Here is a 22,314-nt window from a genome sequence, read left to right as displayed (position 1 = left end):
CAACTTCAACAAATAGAAAGAGAGCAACAAAAGAAACCCACAGGCACCAGAAGAAAACAAATAATAAAAATCAGAGCAGAACTAAATGAAATAGAAAATAGAAAACAATTAAAAGAATTAACAATACCAAAAGCTGGTTCTTTGAAAAAAATCAACAAAGTTGATAAACCACTGGCCAAACTGACAAAACAAAAACAGGAGAGGAAGCAAGTAACCTGAATAAGAAATGAGAGGGGCAATATTACAACAGACCCAACCAAAATTAAAAGAATCATATTAGATTACTATTAAAAATTGTACTCTAACAAATTTGAAAACCTATAAGAAATGGATGAATACTTAGAAACATACTACCTACCTAAACTAACACAAACAGAGGTAGAACAACTAAATAGACCCATGACAAAAGAACAGATTGAAAAGGTAACCAAAAAACACCCAACCAAAAAAAAGCCCTGGGCCAGCCGGCTTCATTGCAGAGCTCTACCAAACTTTCAGAGAAGAGTTAGCACCACTACTACTAAAGGCATTTCAGAACATGGAAAAGGACAGAATGCTACCAAACTCATTCTATAAAGCCACCATATCCCAGATACCAAAACTAGGTAAAGACACCACAAGAAAAGAAAATTATAGACCTATATCCCTCATGAAAGTAAATGTAAAAATCTTCAACAAAATTCTAGCCAACAGAATTCGACAACATAACAAAAAAATAATTTCACCCTGACCAAGTGGGATTCATACCAGGTACGCAGGGATGGTTCAACATTAGAAAAACAATTAATGTATTCCATCACATAAATAAAAGACAAGAATCACATGATTTTATCAATTGGTACAGAAAAGGCATTTGACAAAGTTCAACATCCATTCATGATAAAAACTCTCAGCAAAATAGGAATAGAAGGAAAATTCCTAAACATAATAAAGGGCATTTATACAAAGCCAACAGCCAACATCATCCTAAATGGAGAGAGCCTGAAAGCATTCCCACAGAGATCGAGAACCAGATAAGGATGCCCTTTATCACTGGGGATGGATTTAACATTGTGTTGGAGGTCCTAGCCAGAGCAATTAGGCTAGATATAGAAATAAGGGACATCCAGATTGGCAAGGAAGAAGTGAAATTATCTCTATTTGCAGATGACATGACCTCATACACAGAAAACCCTAAGGAATCCTCAAGAAAACTACTGAAACTATAGAAGAGTTCAGCAGAGTATCGCGATACAAGATAAACACACAAAAATCAGTTCGATTTCTCTACACCAACAAAAAGAACATCGAAGAGGAAATCACCAAATCAATGCCATTCATAGTAGCCCCCAAGAAGATAAAATACTTAGGAATAAATCTTACCAGAGATGTAAAAGACTTATACAAAGAAAACTGCAGTACACTTCTGCAAGAAACCAAAAGAGACTTACGTAAGTGGAAGAACATACCTTGCTCATGGATAGGAAGACTTAACATTATAAAGATGTCTATTCTACCAAAAGCGATCTATACATTTAACGCAATTCTGATCCAAATCCCAATGACATTCTTTAATGAGATGGAGAAACAAATCACCAGCTTCATACGGGAGGGAAAGAGGCTCCGGACAAGTAAGGCATTACTGAAAAAGAACAAAGTGGGAGGCCTTACTTTACCTGATTTTAGAAACTATTATACTGCCACAGCAGTCAAAACAGCCTGGTATTGGTGCAACAACAGATACACAGACCAATGGAACAGAATTGAGAATCTAGACATAAATCCGTCTACATATGAGCTGTTGATATTTGACAAAGGCCCCAAAACAGTTAAATGGGGAAAACGCAGTCTTTTTAACAAATGGTGCTGACATACCTGGATATTCATCTGCAAAAAAATGAAACAAGTCCCATACCTCACTCCATGCACAAAAATGAGCTCAAAATGGATCAAAGACCTAAATACAAAATCTAAAATGATAAAGATCATGAAAGAAAAAATAGGGACAACATTAGGAGCCCTAATACGTGGCATAAACAGTATACAAAACATTATGAAGAATGCAGAAGAAAAACTAGATAACTGGGAGCTCCTAAAAATCAAACACCTATGCTCATCTAAAGACTTCACCAAAAGAGTAAAAAGACTACCTACAGACTGGGAAAAAGTTTTTAGCTATGACATTTCTGATCAGCGCCTGATCTCTAAAATCTACGTGATACTGCAAAAACTCAACTACAAAAAGACAAATAACCCAATTAAAAAATGGGCAAAAGATATGAATAGACACTTCACTAAAGAAGACATTCAGGTAGCTAACAGTTACATGAGGAAATGCTCTCGATCATTAGCCATTAGAGAAATGCAAATCAAAACTACAATGAGATTTCATCTCACTCCAACAAGGCTGGCATTAATCCAAAAAACACAAAAGAATAAATGTTGGAGAGGCTGTGGAGAGATTGGAACACTTCTACACTGCTGGTGGGAATGTCAAATGGTACAACCACTTTGGAAATCGATTTGGCGCTTCCTTAGAAAGCTTTTTTTTTTTTTTAGAAAGCTAGAAATAGAACTACCATATGACCCAGCAATCCCACTCCTCGGAATATATCCTAGAGAAATAAGAGTCTTTTCACGAACAGATATATGCACTCCCATGTTTACTGCAGCACTGTTTACAATAGCAAAAAGATGGAAGCAACCAAGGTGCTCACCAACGGATGAGAGAATAAATAAATTACGATATATTCACACAATGGAATACTATGCATCAATAAAGAACAGTGAGGAATCTGTGAAACATTTCACAACATAGAGGAACCTGGAAGGCATTATGCTGAGTGAAATCAGTCAGTTGCAAAAGGACAAATATTGTATAAGACCACTATTATAAGAACTTGAAAAATAGTTTAAACTGAGAAGAAACACTCTTTTGTGGTTATGAGAGGGGGGAGGGAGGATGGGAGAGGGATATTCACTAATTAGGTAGTAGATAAGAACTACTTTAGGTGAAGGGAAAGACAACACACAATACAAGGGAGGTCAGTACAACCGGACTAAACCAAAAGCAAAGAAGTGTCCTGAATAAACTGAATGCTTTGAAGGACAGCATAGTAGGGCCAGGGGTTTGGGGACCATGTTTTCAGGGGACATCTAAGTCAATTGGCATAATAAAATCTATTAAGAAAAGATTCTGCATCCCACTTTGAAGAGTAGTATCTGGGTCTTAAACGCTAGTAAGCGGCCATCCAAGATGCATCAATGAGTCTCAACCCACCTGGATCAAAGGAGAATGAAGAACACCAAGGACACAATGTAATTACAAGCCCAAGAGATAGAAAGGGCCACATGAACCAGAGACTACATCATCTTGAGACCAGAAGAACTAGATGGTGCCCGGCTACAACCGTGTCTGACACCCCTGACAGGGAACACAACAGAGAACCCCTGAGAGAGCAGGAGAGCAGTGGTATGTAGACCCCAAATTCTCGTAAGACCAGACTTAATGGACTAACCAAGACTGGAAGGACCCCGGTGGTCACGGCCCCCAGACCTTCTGTTGGCCCAGCACAGGAACCATTCCCAAAGCCATCTCTTCAGACATGGATTGGACTGGACAATGGGTTGGAGAGGGATGCTGGTGAGGAGTGAGCTTCTTGGGTCAGGCAGACAGTTGAGACTATGTTGGCATCTCCTGCCTGGAGGGGAGATGAGAGGGCGGAGGGGTTAGAAGCCGCTGAAATGGACACGAAAAGAGAGTGGAGGGAGGGAGCAGGCTGTCTCATTAGCGGGAGAGTAACTGGGATTATGTAGCAAGGTGTATATGGGTTTTTGTGTGAGAGACTGCTTGATTTGTAAACTTTCACTTAAAGCACAATAAAAATTACTTAAAAAAATCACTGGACAGACAAATGAAAAACTAATAAAAATGACAAGTTATAGCAGAAGAGAGGGATGGAGAGGAGAGAAGGGTGGAGCTAGGCTTCCTCGAATATACCTTGTTGTATAGTTTGACTCTGAATCATAAAAATGCTTTACATATTCAAAAAAGTAGAATTAAATAAATAAATAAAGCAATCCATAAAAATTAGAGACAAACAAAAAAAATGAATTGTGTCGTTAATCACATAATCATACGAACAAAGATTTCCATCAAATGAGTTTAGAATGCTCTACTTTTTTGTATATCCTTAGTGGAATAATATAAAAGACAAAATTTCTTTATATGTTTTCATATGCCTTAGTATTTCATAACTTCTTTAAAACTTAAAAAAAAAAGTTCAGTAACGACAGCCAGGTGCCATTCGTTTCTTCACGGAAAGGAGGCAGTTGTACGTGGAGGCAGTGAGCCACACAGTCCACTTCCTCCTCCTATTCCTAACTCTCCTTCCTCTGTTGCTCTAGGTGAACAGAGGCCAACGGTTGTTCCCTGGATGGCCGCTTGCAAGCTTTTAAGACCCAGGCACTACACATCGACCTAGGAGGTAAAACAGAAGCACTAAGCACATTATTAGGCCAGTTAACTGGGATGTTCCGTGAAACCATCACCCTAAACCTCCAAACCAATGAACCAAATCCCATGAGGTGTTTGGTTGTACAAAAGCAGCCTCAGCAGCTACTCTATTTTTTTGTTCTTGTAAATGTATCACACAAATTTTACCAATTCAACTTTTTACAGGTGTACATCTTATTGTTGGCCACCTTACCCTTAATCAATGAGACTTCCTGTCCCCATTCACCCCTCTTTTCCCCCTCCCTCACACCCTCGATAACCACTAATGAACTTTGGTCTCTATACATTTGTGTTTTCTTGTCTTTTTATGTAAGCGAGGTCACACTATACGTCTCCTTTTGTGATTGGCTTATTTTGCTCAGCACAACGTCTTCCAGCTCCATCCATGCCATAGTATGTATCGAGACTTCATTTCTCCTGCTGGCTGAGTAGTATTCCACTGTACGTATGTATCACATTTTGTTTATCCATTCATCTGCTGATGGGCATTTAGGCCGTTCCCACCTTCTGGCTATTGTGAATACTGCTTCAGTGAACACTGATATACAACTCTGTTTTTAAGTCTCGGCTTTCAAGTCTGTTGGGTATATATCTAAGAGTGGAATTCCATCGTCATATGATACTTCTATTGGGTCGAAATCACCTCAACAGCAATGGGTATGGTAGTTCTATTTTTAGTTTTTTGAGGAACCGCCACACAGTTTTCCACAATTGTACCACTTTGCATTTCCACCAGCAATGGACAAGGGTTCCAATTTCCCCACATTCTCACCAATATTTATTATTTTCTGGTTTTCTGTATCTTAGCTGTCCTGCTGTTGTTATTGTTAGGTGCTGTCAAGTCAGTTCTGACTTACAGGGACCCTAAAGGACACAGTAGAACTGCCCCAGGGGATTTCCAAGGAGCAACTAGTGGATTTGAACTGCTGACCTTTTGGTTAGCAGCTGAGCTCTTAACCACTATGCCAACAGGGCTCCTTAGCTATTCTAGTGGGAGTGAAATGGTATCTCACTGTGGTTTCAATTTGCATCTGAACATCCTTTCATATGTTTGATGGCCATTTGAATGAATATTTGGAGAACTGTCTACTCAAATCCTTTCCCATTTGTCTTTTTGTAAAGTTGGAAGTTTTATATATATTTTGGTCGTTAGGCTCTTGTTGGACAAATGGTTTTTTAAGTTATTCTCCCGGTCGGTAGCTTGTGTTTCGCTTTTTTGGTAAAGTCTTTTGATGAAAAGAAGTTTTTTAATTTTAATGAGGTGCCATTTATTTATTTTGTCTTTTGCTGTTTGTGCTTTCGTTATTATATCAGATAATCCATTGTTGAAAGCTGGGCCTGACAGCATTGTCCTTGCTTGTTTTTCTAGGAATTTTATGGTTTTAGTTTGCACATTTAGGTCTTTAATCCATTTTAAATTTGTTTTTGTGTATAGTGTGTGGCATGCATCCTTTTATTTTTCTGCATGTAGAAATCCAATTTTCCCGGCATCATTTATTGAAGAGACTCTTCTTTTCCCCTCAAATGGCCTTAGCACCCTTGTCAAAAATCAGCTGACCGTAGATGTGTGGGTTTATTTCTGGACTCTCAGTTCTATTCCATTGGTCTGTGTGTCTACTGTCATACCAGTACCAGTTCGTTTTGATTACTGTAGCTGTATAGTATGATTTAAAATCAGGAAGTGTGAGTTCTCCTGCTTTGTTCTTCTCTTACAACATTGTTTTAGCTATTTGGGGCCTCCTGCCATTCTATGTAAAGTTGAGGATTGGTTTTTCTATTTCTGTAAAGAAGGCTGTTGGAATTTTGACTGGGACTGAGTTGAATCTATAAATCACTTTGAGTAGTATTGACACCTTAACAATATTAAGTCTTCCAATCAATGAACATGGAACATCTTTCCATTTATTTAAGTCTTCCTTAATCTCTTTCAGCAGTCTTTTATAGTTTTCATTGCATAAGTCTTTCACATCCCTGGTTAGATTTGTTCTTAGGTATTTTATTCTCTTAGATGTCATTGTAAATGGAATTGTTTCCCAAATTTCCCTTTCAGATTTCTCATTGCTGGTGTGTAGAGATTTTTGTTTGTCAACCTTATAATACTCTTTGCTAAATTCTTCTATTAGCTCTAGAAGATTCCACCCCCCCCATGAGTTCTTTGGGATTTTCTATACAGAGAATCATATCATCCGCAAATGGAAAGAATTTTACTTCTTCTTTTCTAATATGGGTATCTTTTATTTCTTTTTCTTGTCTTATTGCTCTGGCTAGGACTGCTAATACAATATTGAATAGAAGTGGTGAGAGTCAGAACCCTTGTCTTGTTCCTGATTTCAAGGGGAAAGCTCTCAGTTTTTCTCCATTAAGTATAATGTTGGCTGTTGGCTTTTCATATACGCCCTGAATCATATTGAGGAATTCCCTTTTATTTCAATCTTCTTCAGGGGTTTCACCAAGAAAGGGTGTTGGATTTTATAAAACTCTTTTTCTGCATCTACAGAGATGAGCATGATTTTTTTTTTCCTTTTGTTCTATTGATATGATGTATTACATTGATTGATTTTCTAATGTTGAACTATCCCTGCATTCCTGGTATAAATATCACTTGGTCATGGTATATGACTCTTCTAATGCACTGTTGGATTCTGTCCACTAGTATTTTGCTGATGATTTCTGCATCTATATTCATAAGAGATATTGGCCTGTAGTTTTTTTTGTGGTGTCTCTGTCTGGTTTGGGTCTCAGGGTTATGTTTGCTTCACAGAATGAATTACACATGAATGAATTACACAGAATGAATTCACAGAATGCCTTCTCTCTCTCTTTTTTTTTGGGGGGGCGGGGAAGACTGTAAACAGTACTGGTGTCAATTCTTCTCTAAATGTTTGGTAGAATTCCCCAGTGATGACATCTGGTCCAGAACTTTATTTGTTGAGAGAGTTTTGATTACTGATTCGATCTCTTTGCTTGTTACAGGTCTGTTGAGACTCTCTATTTTCTCTTGAGTTAGTTTTGGTAGATCATGTGCATCTAAGAATTTGTCCATTTTATCTAGGTTATCCAATTTGTTGCCATACAGTTATTCATGATATTCTGTCATAAATCTCTTTATTTCTGTAAGGTCAGTTGTAACATCCCTTGTTTCATTTTTATTTTGGTTATTTGCATCTTTTTTTTTTTTCTTTTCTTTTTTGGTCTAGCTAAACCTTTGTTAATTTACTGATCTTTCCAAAGAACCAACTTCCAGTTTTACTGATGCTCTCTATTGTTTTTCTGTTTTTTATTTTATTTATGCTCTGATCTTTGTTATTTCATTTCTCCTAGTAGATTTAGGTTTAGTGAGCTCTTCTCTTTCTAGTTCCTGGAGTTGTCGAGTTAAGCTGTTAATCTGATATCTTTCTTCTTATAGGGTTGTTACGAGTTGGAATTAACTCAATGGCAACCGGTTTGGTTTTTTTTTTTTTTTGCTATCTATTTCCCTCTGAGTACTGCTTCTGCTGCATCTCATACGTTTTGGTATGTTGTGTTTTCATTTGACTCTAAGAAATTTGTGATTTCTCCCTTGACCCACTGGTAGTTAAAAGTGTTGTTTAATTTCCAAATTTTTGTGTATTTTCCAAGTTTTTTCTTTCCTTTTTTTTTGGGGGGGGGGGAGGCGGGAGTGTTATTTCTTTCAGCTTCACTCTGTTCTGGTCAGAGAAAACACTGTGCATGATTTCAGTCTTTTTAAATTTATCAAGACTTGCTTTGTGATCTAAAATGTGGTCCATCCTTGAGAAGAACAATCCATGTCCACTGGAATAGAAAGTACATTGTGTTGTTTTTGGTTGGAGTGTTCTATGTATGTCTGTTAAACCTGGTTGGTTTACAGTGTCATTCAGGCCCTCTGTTTCCTTGTTGATGTTCTTTCTAGATGTTCTGTTCAACATTGAAAGTGGTGTGTTGAAGTCTCTGACTATTTTTGTTGTACTATTTATTTCTCCCTTAAATTCTATCGGTATTTCCTTTATACATTTAGGTGCCCCAATGTTGGGTGAATATATATTTATGATTGCTAAATCTTAATTGACACTTTCATCACTATATAATGTCGATCTTTATCTCTTCTGACCATTTTGTCTTAAAGTCTACTTTGTCTGATATTAACACTGCCACCCCAGCTCTCTTTTATTATTTGCATGGACTATTTTTTCCACCCTTTCACTTTCAACCTATTTGTGTCCTCAGTTTTAAGGTGTGTCTCTTGTAAACAGCATATAGCCAGGTCTTTTTTTTAAAATCCATTCTTCCACTCTCTGCCTTTTGATTGTAACATTTAATCCATTTACATTCATTGTAATTACTGATAAGGAATTACTTACTTCTGCCATTTTTTTATTTGTTCTTTGTGTGTCTTAAGCCTTCTGTGTCTTTGTCCTTTATTACTGCTTGCTTTTGTATTTTGTTGGTTTATTGTGGTAAGCCATTTTGGTTCCCTTCTCCTTTCCTTTTGTGTATTTCTTTTGTATATATTTTCTCAGTGGTTACCATGAAAATTACATTAACGGGCTCACATTTATAATATTCTAGGTAAGTTGGTACCAACTTCAGTAAAACAAGAAATTCTATATATATACCATTCCTCCCCCATTTTGTTGTTGTTACCACAAATTATGTCTTTATATTTCATGTATCCTGTAACATAATTTTATCCTTGATTTTTACATATTTGTCATTAAAAAAACATGAAGGACAAAACATAATTATGAAGCATGAATACCTCATTACTAGCACTTATACTTGCCTATGTATTTCCCTTTATTAGGGATCTTTCTTTTTATGTATAACTTTGCATTACTTTCTAGCATCTTTTCCCTTCCATCTACAAAACTCCAGTTAGTACTTTTTTGTAGGTCTGGTCTGGTGGATATGAATTGTCTCAGCTTCTGTTTGTCACATCTAGGATGACCAAATATTCCCAGAATGTTTTCATTTCACCTTCATTCTTGAAGGATAGTTTTGCTGGGTAGTATTCTTGGTTGACATTTTTTTTTTTCCAGCACTTTAAATATACCAATCCATTGCTTTCTGGCCTCCAATGTTTCTGAGGAACAATCAGCACTTAATCTTATTGGGGATCCTTGGTATGCAACTGTTGCCTTCTCTCTCACTGTTTTCAGGATTCTTTATGTTTAATTTTTGAGAGCCTAACTAAAATGTGTCTTGCTGTAGATCTCTTTGGGTTTATCCTGCCTGGGGTTCTTTGAACTTCTTGGATTTGTAGATTCATGTCCTTCATTAGACTGTGGAAATATTCTGGCATTATTTCTTCAAATATTCTTCTCTCCTTTTCTCTCATCTCCTTCCAGAATTCCCATGATACATATATTAAGTCTCTTGTTGTTGTTCCATAATTCCATTAAACTGTGCTTAACTTTCTTGAGCCTCCACTCTTGTTGCTCTTTAGCATCTGTAATTTTAACTGTCTTATCTTCTATTCACTGATTCTTTCTTTTGCCTGATTAAATCTGCTGGTAAGTCCTTCTATTGTAGTTCTCATCTCAGTTATTGTCCCTTTCAGTTGCAGTATCTCTTTTTCTAGATCCTCGTTTTGTTCATGCATTGTTTTCCTTATATCTTTTAGCTCTTTGTGTAAATTTTCCTTTAGTTTATTAAGTAAGTTTAATGTTGTATTACATTCTTCCATTCTTTTCAGTATTTGGTTGTCCCTAGATGAAGTCGGAATCGACTCGAGGGCACTGGCTGGGAGATGTGCTTTCACTCCCTTTGTCATTCATCTGGATGGGCCACTGTTTCTCCATTCTTTGTGTGTCTTGTGATTTTTTTTTGTTGGGGCGTTGGAATTTTTTAGGGTGTTAACTTCCTCAGTTCTCCCCGGTATTTAGTGATTTTGCCTGCACTATTTTCTGCAAAAAGAAAACTCTTAAGTGGGCAGTATCTTCAGCCTTTGCTTATTACAATTTCCTCTCCCTCTCTGTGATAGCTCCTTTTCCCTTCCTGGTTTAATTAGGATTCAAAAGTTTTAGCTCTCAGTTTTCAACTTTCCATCTCTCCCAAACACACCAGAAAACACGTTGTGATCAGTCTATCAACTGGCACAACCACCTAAGTGAGATATTGTGTACTAATCAATCTGTTCACCAGGGCATGCCATCCTCTCTCTGGTTATTACCCCATTCCCTCCTCTGCTTCTTTGACCATGTTTTCAGTTACAGAACTCACACCCAGCAAGCCCCCTTCATGGCTCGATGTTGCCCTCCAGTTCTGCCCGAGGCTTCCTTTCCTGCTCTGTTGGGGCTGCTTCTATCTGAGCTGGCTTTCAGGGAAAGCACAAGCAGACTTTCCTCTGTTTCAGGAGGGGAAGGGGCTGACACTACACAGAAAAACCTACAAGAGATCTGTCTTATTGGTTTCAGGGCCCCAGTGGCCCTGTAATGGCTGGAGGGGTCAGTCTCCTCTTAGGTGACCCTCTTCCTGGCTCCAGCATAGGGGATCTTCTACAGGAGTTCGTATCAGTCTAGTGGTCGATAGTTACTGGGTAGGGGAGGGATTTTCATGCTCCAAATGGACCCCCAGAGAAGTCTGCCTTGTGGCTATAAGAGTCTGCCCCCTAGTATGCTGACTGTGCATAGCCTCTACCCAACGTGCCTGCTTCCTAGCACATGGCAGCCTTGGTCAGCAGTCCTCAGCACTGACCAGAAAGGGATGCAGACAGACCCAAGTTAATCCCCAGGGAGGTCTTCCCTGTTGGTTTCAGAAGCCTGGGCTATGGGGTACACAGGGAGGCAGGTAGAGTGATAACTATGGGAGCTGATTCCACTGCTGTGGCCTTTTGTAGCAGTTTGCAACACCCTGGCGACGAACAGTTGCCATGTGGGGGAGGGATTGTCATGCTCCAGTTAGATCCCCATGGAGGTCTGATTTATTGCCATTAGTACATTTCTGGTAGATTATTAGCTGTGAATGCAGCCTTCACTTAGGACTCCTGCTTCCTAGAACACAGCAGCCTCAGACAGCAGTCCTCAGCACCAAATGGAAGTCGGGGCAGACTAACTCAAATTGACCTCCTAGGGACGTGTGTGTCCTGTTCGTTTCATAGGCCTGAGCTATGGGTGCCCAGGGAGGCACATATGAAAGCAAACTACACTGCAGGGGGTCTTCCACAGCAATTCACTGCAGGCTTGCAGGTGATAGCGTCTGGGTGGGGGAGGGGTTGTCATGTTCCCAATGGACACCTAGGGAGGCCTGTCTTGTTGCTATCAGAGCCCCCCCGTAGTATGTTGGCTGTGGGTGTGGCCTTCCCTCACAGCAGTCTCAGTCAGTAGTCCTCAGCCGACTGGAAGGGGGAGAAGGCAGTTTCAAACTAACTCCCTGGGAGGTCTGTCCTGTTGGTTTCAAGGCCCGAGCTATGGGGTGCACAAGGAGGCAGTTAGAGTGTTGACTATGAGAGCAGACTCCACCACAGAGGACTTCCTGTAGCAATTCACAGTGGGCTTGCAGCCGACAGTTTCTAGGTGGGGGAGGTACTGGCACACTCCAAATGGATCCCCAGGAAGGTCTGCCTTTGGACTTCAGAGCAGAAGCTTGGGGTCTCATCTCTTTCTACAGGCAAGAGGTATGGTGGCTACGGAAACAAGCTCTTTCTTCTGGGGCCATTTCCCGAGTTCACAGCAGCCAGCACCCAGTGTAGCCTGGAGGGCAGGGGAGGGCAGGAATGGTGAAAGAAGCAGTTTTCCTACCGTACTCGACTTGTTGATTCGTTGAGTCTTGTCTGTCTGCAGTTTCCCACTGCTTTCCTCTGCTCCCTGATTCAGAGTCCCTCAAAGCCAAGTGCCATTTTCTTGTTGAATTTTGGGGAGGGTCAGACCAATGGTCTGTTCATACCACCATCTTCCTCTGTCCCTCTTTTGATGTTTCATTCTCACCATCTTGCTGTGCTGCCTTCTGTCTCCCAGGACTTTTCCCTTCTTCCACATCTCTTTTCCCTGATTTCTGAGCACGTATCCTCGCACATAAAGGAACTCTAAAGTTCCTTTAACTCTGCACAGCAATTTAGCACTTTTTCAAACCATTCCCATCTCAGCAATGCCCACAAAGCCTCACTTTTCTTAATCGAAAAGTCCATGAGGGTGTTTTCCTTCACTAAAGTGCTAAAATTTTCTGAAATAAATGCTGTCCTCCCCCTAAAATGCAGAATGAGGCAGTAGCTTTTATAAAAAGCAATTTTTTCTTCCTGGATATCCTGCCCTTAATAAAATCTTTATAGTCACTGCAAAAGTTGCAAGCCCACAAATCTTTCTCCAAGAAGTGAGTGATGAAGGGGGAATGGGAAGCAGGTACTTCACTTAGCTGAAGCCTACAGACACTTCTCCCAAGTGGTTGCTGAGAGATAATGGCTCCCACCAGCCAAAGAGAGCCCAGAATGTATACGTAAATTCTGTATATTTCCTGCTTTGAAAGCCTGTGTATTCCCATTTTGAGACCACCACAGAAATTCTTTATTTATGGATTCATTAGGAGAACAGTAACAATGAGTGACATGGTTTAACCTATTACACCAAAGAATCTTCTCTGGGTCTGAAGAACAGATCCTATAAACAGAAAATGCAGGGTGGATACGCCCTACCCAGAAGCTACACTGAAAATAAAAACATGATTTACTAAAAAGCATGGACTTGTTGGGATTGTTGCTGCTGCTCTTTTTAAACAATCAGCCAGTAGATCGGCCGTGTGCATCTTTCCGGGCCACAGCACCAGCGAAAATCAATTCAGGTACTGCCCGAGCTGCAGCACTGGCGCAAATGAGCACTAACCACAACTTTTTAACCGCCAGGAAAATATAAAATTGGCCTTCTCAGGGACACAGGAGGAAAGGAAGAACCTACACAGGAGGTGTAATTCACATCTCCTTCAAATCATATTTCAAAGAACTGAACGAGGCTGGGAAACACTTGTGAAACTGCTGGTAGGGAAAAATCCAGCAATCCTGGAAAGAGGTCTCACTGTGAAGCTAACAATCAATGCACATAAATGCACTTAGATAAGCAGAAACAGTATTTTGGATAAAAACACCGAATCAGATAAAGTATTATTGGAAGAACTGGGTAAAACTTCATAATACGGAAATGAGGTAATAACCATTAGACACATAGTTGAAAATCAGATTCAATCAAGGAACAAAATAGAGTTTATAATTTGTATGACTCCATTTTATAATGTCATTCAATCGTTTCCAAAACCAAGTGCCATTTCTGTGAAGATTGCTTTTATAGTTTCCTACTACTATAAGTGAGGGGGAGAGAAGACCCAGTAATCTGCAAATACTCAGAAAGAAGTACGCTGAGACACATTGTCATGTCTAAATTTTAAACAAAGGACATCTTCTCTGAGCAGGCAATGGAGTCATTTGCCGGGCTGGCACAGGAGTGCTTCTGAAAGCGCGTCTCTCAGCCGCACCGCACCACTGACCGGCTGGTGTCACGGACGTCTGGTACCCTTGGCGTCACAGTGTTAATGTTCTGTCCACTAATTTAACAAACTATCAAGAGAATCTGCTTGGAATAGGCCAGGATTCTCTCCCAACTTCCATTTAATTAAACTCTGCTATTGCAATCTGACAGCCAGCATATCACAGGGGGAATGGTTTTAAGGACCCAGGTAAAAAGCCTTTCAAAGCCCCCTCCTTAAACATGAAAGCCTCATTGAAAACTGCCCCAGCACGCACCATCGTTTTTCTATAATATGAAGGATGTTACTTCTGGGCTTGGTGATTAATTGGATTCCATGGAGAAACTACTCTGGCATCCTTGATGGCAACATGCTGCCCAAAGCCAGGAACAGAGTGCCAAAGGACAGCCATCAGCAGCCAGGCCACCGCCCAGCTCCTGACAATCAGGGGGCCTAATCAGGAGAGAGTGTTGGTTGCCTATGGAACCGCTCATTATCTTCCTGCAACTCAATGGCACTGAATTCCGATTATACCGTCTTCATGACGCGTGATGGAGGCCGCTCACGCTCCACTGCTCGCTTGCAAGGACGCAGCACAGTGTGACCCAGCATGACGCTGCCTATCAGGCTCAGGGTACGGGGCTGCCTCCAGAGTCTTCCAGCAAGCGTTCTCTCCCTGCCACCCACCCCCAGCTGATGGAGCGGACAGCTCAGAAGCTGGCTTACCATCAATTCGGCTCACAAGTTCTTCCAACATTTTCACTTTCATCTGAATTCCAGGCTGGGCAAAGGTGTAGTTGTCCTGAGGGAAAAAAAAATAACGCAATTAAGAAAAACAAAGAGCTATCACTGAGCTTGGGTTTTTGTTATCCATCATCTCCTGGAAAAGGCACCAGGACCAGACACAGAGCTGGTGCTGGCCACAGGAGCATAGCCACCAGGCCACCTCACCCTGAGGCAGAACTACACAGACAGCTGGAGCTGGGCACAGGAGCACAGCCACTAGGCCACCTCACCCTGAGGCAGAACCAGAGAGAGAGCTGGAGCTGGGTACAGGAGCACATCTACCAGGCCACCTCACCCTGAGCCAGGACCAGAGGGAGAGCTAGAGCTGGGCACAGGAGCACAGCCACCAGGCCACCTCACCCTAAGCCAGGACCAGAGAGAGAGCTGGCGCTGGGCACAGGAGCACATCTACCAGGCCACCTCACCCTAAGGCAGAACCAGAGAGAGAGCTGGAGCTGGGCACAGGAGCACATCTACCAGGTCACCTCACCCTGAGCCAGGACCAGAGGGAGAGCTAGAGCTGGGCACAGGAGCACAGCCACCAGGCCACCTCACCCTGAGCTAGGACCAGAGAGAGAGCTAGAGCTGGGTACAGGAGCACATCTACCAGGCCACCTCACCCTGAGCCAGGACCAGAGGGAGAGCTAGAGCTGGGCACAGGAGCACAGCCACCAGGCCACCTCACCCTGAGCCAGGACCAGAGAGAGAGCTGGAGCTGGGCACAGGAGCACATCTACCAGGCCACCTCACCCTGAGCCAGGACCAGAGAGACAGCTGGCGCTGGGCACAGGAGCGCAGCCACCAGGCCACCTCACCCTGAGCCAGGACCAGAGAGACAGCTGGCGCTGGGCACAGGAGCGCAACCACTAGGCCACCTCACCCTGAGCCAGGACCAGAGAGACAGCTGGCGCTGGGCACAGGAGCACAGCCACCAGGCAACCTTATCCTGAGTGTCTCACTCCCCTGCAGCCCACCTGGAGAAGGAGAGCTCCATAGGAGGCTACTGCTAAGGTGGGCACTGGTTCTGAAACACGACGATTCTATGATGCAGCTGAAAGACTTATGAACAAACCAAGTCTACGTGTTTGATACGTACATAAAATAAAAACAGCTTCTGAAGGTTCAAAAGTCAGCCACAGCAAAACGGGACAGTCTCGAAATAGGACTAATTCATAGAGGAACACGTTTGATCTGGAGAAGCAAAGGGCTGTGGGCAGGGCCACGGAGTCTCCCGGTGAGAAAATAAAGGAGGACATCAGAGAATGTCCTAATGGAGCCTTTCTAGATGTATTTACATTTAAATTGAGCACAAGGGCATGAACCTGCGGGGCTCCTTGAGTAGAGCTGTTTGCTGGAGTCGCCCACTGTGCCCACACCCAGGTCTGCACTCAGCACTGCCAGGTGAGCAGATGAAGACGGTGAAGGTGCACGTGCCTACGGGGCCACTGCATCACACCCACAACCATGTCACACCAACAACCTGAACACGAACTACTGAAACAGTCAAGGCACAAGGGAAACATATGAACACTGGACTCTACTCTCAAGGACAGGGGAAGTTCATAAGAAAGAAAACCAGTGCATCTTCGAGGGGAAAAAGCGTCCTAAGTCAGACAGACATGGGACGGGACCCCAGCTCTACTACTTAGGAGCCGTGTGTCTTTGGGAAGTAACACACCCTCTGTGGGCGTCTGTTTTGTCATCTATAAAATGAAGACAGTAGTGCTGCCTTCTAGACTGTTCTAAGGGTTAAAGGAAAGCATGCACCTGGAATGTCTAAGAGGGTCCAAGACACAGTGGGGCCTCAGGAAATAGCAGCCTCTATACTACTGATGGCATCCTGGTGGCACAGTGGTTAAGAGCTCAGCTGCTAACCAAAAGGTTAGCAGTTCGAATCCACCAGGTGCTCCTTGGAAACCCTATGGGGCAGTTCTATTCTGTCCTACAGGGTCGCTATGAGTTGGAATCGCCTTGAAGGCAACGTGTTTGATTTGGTTTATACTATGGACCAAGCCAGGGGCTTTTCAATCATCTCTGTGCATGCAAAAGCTGGACAATGAAAAAGGAAGACAGAAGAAGAACTGGCATGTTCAAACTGTGACGTTAGTGAAAAGTATTAAATATACTACGAACTGCCAAAGGAGCCCTGGTGGTGCACTGGTTTCAGTACTCAGCTGCTAACAGAAAGGTTGGCAATCCGAACCCACCACCCGCTCCAAGGGAGAATGATGTGACAGTCTGTTCTGTAGAGATTTACTCCATAGATATCTACAGCCTTAGGAACGCTGGAAGGTCGCCATGAGTCAGAATTGACTTGATGGCAGTGGGAGGGATGGGAGCAGCAGGAGTGGTAGTCGTAGTATGTTGTTAGCTGCCATCCAGTCGGCTGTGACTCATGCAACCTTATGTATGTATATAGCAGCAGGGAACACCGCTGGGGCCTGCGCCATCTCCACGATCGTTGGCACGTTGGAGTCCATTGTTGTGGCCATTGCGTCAATCCATTTCACTGAAGGTTTTCCTGATTTTCGCTGACCCTCTACTTTACCAAACATGATGTCCTTTCCTAGCCATGGGTCTTTCCTGATGACACGTCCAGAGCAAGCAAGTCAAAGTCTCACCTTCCTTCCTTCTAAGAGCATTCTAGTTGTATTTCTTCTAAGACTGAGTTGTTTGTTCTTCTGGCAGTCCATAACCCCCTGCCGTTGAGTCAACTGCAACTCATAGTGACCCAACAGGACAGAGTAGAACTGCCGCATAGGGTTTCCAAGGCTATAAGGTGGTTTCAAACCTCTGACCTTTCGATTAGTAGTCAATCACTTTAACCACTGTTATCCCTAACAGAAGAGGGGAGGGTAGACACAGATTTTCCCCTGGAGCCTCCAGGAGCCAGCCCTGCCCACACCTTGATTTCAGCCTGTGAGACCAAGTCAAACGTCTAACTTAGAGAACTGTACGATAATAAATCCGTGTTGCTTCACGCCACAAGGCTAGTGGTCATTTGTTATAGCCACCATAGGAAACTCAGGCAGGAGAGCCTCAGGATGTGCTTTGTGGGAGCTCCGGGGCCCACCAAGAAATAAAAAAACAAGAAGAGCATGTGGGGCAACCGAGGGACAGAGCTGTAAATGACGTTTCTCTTGCAGCCAGGGCTCAGGGCAGTAAGTTTTCATGAGGAGATAAGACCTCCTGGCCCGGGCGGTTTAGACAGGCTTACGTCAGGCCAGCTCTGGAGGACTGTGGATTATGGCTGTTTGTCCCCAGTAAGCCAGGCTGGAGCTGAAGCCAAGGCCAAGAGGCAGTCGAGCCTCAGGAGCCTCAGCAGAGGGGAAGGCCTCAGCCCAAGGTCACAGGCATGGTCGTGGGGTCTGAGGTGGAGAGCAGACCATACACTGAGGCAAGCGTCCAGGCTAGGAAGCAGAGTCTCTGCAGCCTTTCAGATGACAGGGGATGATACAGTAATTTCACAGCTGTCTCAGTCAGCTAGTGCTGCTATAACAGGAACGCCACAAGTGGGTGGCTTTAACAAAGAGTTTATCTTCTCACAGTAAAGTAGGCTAAAAGTCCAAATTCAGCGTGTCAGCTCCAGGGGAAGGCTTTGTCTGTTGGCCTTCTCATCAACCTTTCCCCAGACTAGGAACTTCTCAGTGCAGGGACCTCCCGTCTAAAGGAAGCGCTCTGCTCCTGGCACTGCTTTCGCGGTGGTATGAGGTCCCCAACTCTCTGCTTGCTTCCCTTTCCTCTCTTTACATTGGATTAGGGAGATGACCTGAGTAAAGGTAATGTTACAATCCCACCCTAATCCTCTTAACATAAAATTACAATCACAAAATGGAGGACAACCACACAATACTGGGAATCATGGCCTAAACAAGTTGATGCATACATTTTTTGGGGGGGACACAATTCAATCCATGACAACAGTACACACCCCGGGGGGCACAGGGAGGTGACATGCGCACACACCCTGAACACAGGGAGAAAACACACAGAGATGAGGCTGTGATAGCAGGCGTCAGGCAGGCCTTGCCTGTGTGCAGAGGGACTTGCCGCAGAATGTCTAGACTCAAACATGGAGCCTGTGGAGCCCATGGCAGAGGCCTCGCGCTCACAAGGCCGGGAACAAGTAACCGCTCTCACGGCACCATCCACTCCAGAACCTGCAGATGGGCTCTTGAGGGGAGCCAAGCATGGGGCTGAGGGGATGACCTGCAGCTGCTTCTAAGGCCCAATAGCCAAACTGAAAAGCACCTGAGTGCAGCTGGCACAGCAAGCACTCAATACAGGCTTATTTCGTGCACACACACTCACATACAGACACTCCCCCATGCATACAGTCACATGCACACTCACATACAGACATTCCCCCACACAGTCACATGCGTGCGTACACACACATACTCACATACAGACATTCCACCACACAGTCACACGCACATACACACACACACTCACATACGAACATACCCCCAGTCACACGCATACACTCACACACACACATTCCCCCATGCATACTCACATACACACACACACACACACACTCACAGACATTCCCCCACAAAGACACAGTCACATGCACTCACACACACACACTCTCACAGACTCACACATACTCATTCTCACACACATGCACTCTCAGAGACAGGCACAACACACTCACATGCACTCTGAGACACGTGCACTCACACATGCACACTCACACATATGCTCCTTCTCACACGTGTGTGGACGTGGCCACACACACGCATACACTCTCAACATTTTCTGACGAGCACAGGAGCCAGCTGCTGTGGCCCAGAACTGGAAACGCCCATGGGCATGGAGGAGTTTCTTCCCAGAAATGGAAAATGAACAAAGACAAACCGAGCCTGTTGCTGGGAGAGTTCTCCCAAGTGGATTTTCAGTGACAGGCTCTGGATACCAAACTGTCAAATCTCTGCAAGGGTAAAACCAAGACAAGCCCCGTTCACCCCACCTCACTCAGAGAGACGCAGAGGCTTCCTGAGCTCTGACAGCACAAAGCAGTGGGCTCTCAGACACAAGGCGCTGGCCGCGGGGATATAGACAACCGCCACGGGGCCTGGACAATAGCTGCAGGGGCCTGGACGACAGTGGAGGCCTAGGTGACAGCCATAGGGGTATGGATAATGGCAGGGGCCTAGATGACGGGGGCCTGGGCGATGGCCACGAGTGCCTAGAGGACAGCAGCTGTGGCCTAAAGGAAGCCACTAGGGCCTAGAGGACAGCCTCGGGGGCCTGGGGCTGTTGGGTTCCTGGACTTGGGCAGCACAGAGCAACTAGAGCTGGGGTGGTTGTGGGTTCTGCTAAAAAGAGCTCCTGAACAGTCAGGGTGGCAGACTCAGCCTTAAGGGACAGGACTCTAGGCCCCCAAAGAAGCTGAGCTTGTCTCCGAGAGAGGCTGCCCAGCCACGCCTGCTGAAGGGCCCCTCCACAGACCCCAAGTGCCCCCTAAGCAGAGACAGAGAAGGAGGAGGTAAACACAGACTGTGAACTGCAATGTATCTGAGCTTAACAGTGCAAGAAATTCTGATGGTGGGCTTAACTCCATTGAACATCACCATCACCGAGACCCTGAGCCTGCAGTGGTTAGCTTTTAAGATTCAATTTCTCCCTGAAGATCTGACAGTCAAAGGAGATTTATAACTGAATTTAGGGCATAATGTGTTGTTAGAAGTTTATATAATGTCATTTAACCTCGTGGTGGAATTTCTGAGGAGCCAGACTGAGCGATATCACTGGATATAATTGTTAGATGCTGTCGAGTCGATTCTGGCTCATGGTGACGCCATGGGATTAGAGATGAGAAACACTGGAGAGTGATTTTGCAAAGAGCCCTAGTGGTGCAGTGGCTAAGCACTCGGCTGCTAACCAAAAGGTCAGGGGTTCAAACCCACCTAACGCTCTTAGGGAGAAAGATGTGGCAGTCTGCTTCTGTAAGGATTACAGCCTTGGAAGCCCTATGGGGCAGTTCTCCTCAGCCCCATAGGATCACCATGAGTTGTAATCAACTGGACAGCAGTGGGTTTGGGTTTTTCTGTTTGTTTAGGTAGAGAGATGCCTTGCAGATTGTTTACTTAATGTACTATTCTGACAAAATTCAGAGCCCTCTGGGGGTACATTCTCAACATCTATCCCCTCAACCCACTGGAGCAGTGCTTCTCTGGGGTGGGCCTAGGCTGACGACTACAGATTTCCCCCACTGCAGGTGTTTTAGCTATCCAGTGCTGCTGTAACAGAAATACCACAGTTTTCTCACACTTCAGGAGGTTAGAAAAAAATTTTCTCACAGTTCAGGAGGTTAGAAGTCCGAATTCAGAGCACTGGCTCTAGGAGAAGCCTTTCTCTCTCTGTAGGCTCTGGGGAAAGGTCCTTGTCTCTTCAGCTTCTGCTCCTGTGCGATCTTCATGTGGTGTGGCATCTCTCTTCCCCCATCTCTGCTTCTGTGGCTTGTTTGTTTAATCGTTTTTTACATCCTAAAAGAGATTGACTCAAAACACACCCTACACTAATCCTGTCTAATTAACATAACAAGGACAACCCAGTCTCAAATGGGGTTATAACTACAGGCATGCTGTCCTTGTTGTTAGGTGTCCAGGAGTCCCGTTTCCACTCACAGCAACCCTATGTACAACAGAAGGAAACGCTGCCCAGTCCTGCGCCATGCTCACAATTATTGCTATGCTTGAGCCCGTTTTTGGAGCCACTGAGTCAATCTAGGAAACCCTGGGGGCGTAGTGGGTAAGAGCTACAGCTGCTAACCAAAAAAGGTCGGCAGTTCGAATCCACCAGTCACTCCTTGGAAACCCTATGGTGCAGTTCTCCTCTGTCCTATAGGGTCGCTGTGAGTCAGAACCTACTCGACGGCAGTGGGTTTGGTTTGGTTTTTTTGTGTGTCAATCCATCTTCTCTTTGAGGGCCTTCCTCTTTTTCACTGACCCTCCACTTTACCAAGCATGATGTCCTTCTCCAGGGACTGGTCCTTTCTGATAACATGTCCAAAGTATGTGAGACGAAGTCTCGCCATTCTCACTTCTAAGGAGCATAGAGATTAGGATTTACAGCACATATTGGGGCGGGGCGGGGGGGGCCACAATTCAATTCATAGCAGCCAGGGAGTGCTATGAGCTTGGCTGACCATGGACTTCATGGTTACTCAAACAAAAAGAAGATCCAAAAGGGGGAAACGACCCAAGTGTCCATCTACAGATGATGGATAAACAAAATGTGGTACATACCTACAATGGAATGTTGTTGTTAGGTGCTGTCAAGTCGGTTCCAACTCATAGCGACCCTGTGCACAACAGAACCAAACACGGCCAGGTCCTGCACCATCCTCACAATTGTTACTTTGCTTGAGCCCATTGTTGCAGCCACTGTGTCAATCCATCTCCTTGAGGGTCTTCCTCTTCTTCACTGACCCTCTACTTTACCAAGCATGATGTCCTTCAGGGACTGATCCCTCCTGATAATATGTCCAAAGTATGTGAGAAGCAGTCTCGCCAGCCTTGCTTCCAAGACTATTCTGGTTCTACTTCTTCCAAGACAGATTTGTTTGTTCCTTTGGCAGT

At 43.9% G+C, this 22,314-nt stretch overlaps 1 protein-coding gene across 2 annotated transcripts in view; it reads right to left on the bottom strand.

The window, feature by feature from the left end:
- TBC1D22A (TBC1 domain family member 22A) overlaps positions 1 to 22,314 on the bottom strand; it is a 451,059-nt gene that overhangs the window by 148,010 nt on the left and 280,735 nt on the right. For both annotated transcript variants that reach the window (XM_049884681.1, XM_049884682.1), the window contains exon 10: positions 14,666 to 14,741. In XM_049884681.1, coding sequence (XP_049740638.1) covers positions 14,666 to 14,741 — 76 coding nt within the window. The remainder of the gene's footprint in view (positions 1 to 14,665; positions 14,742 to 22,314) is intronic.

Source organism: Elephas maximus, chromosome 4 (genome assembly GCF_024166365.1).
Source record: "Elephas maximus indicus isolate mEleMax1 chromosome 4, mEleMax1 primary haplotype, whole genome shotgun sequence".
NCBI lineage: Eukaryota > Metazoa > Chordata > Mammalia > Proboscidea > Elephantidae > Elephas > Elephas maximus.
Note: the sequence above shows the minus strand (reverse complement) of the source record. Positions and strands in the feature narration are given on the sequence as shown.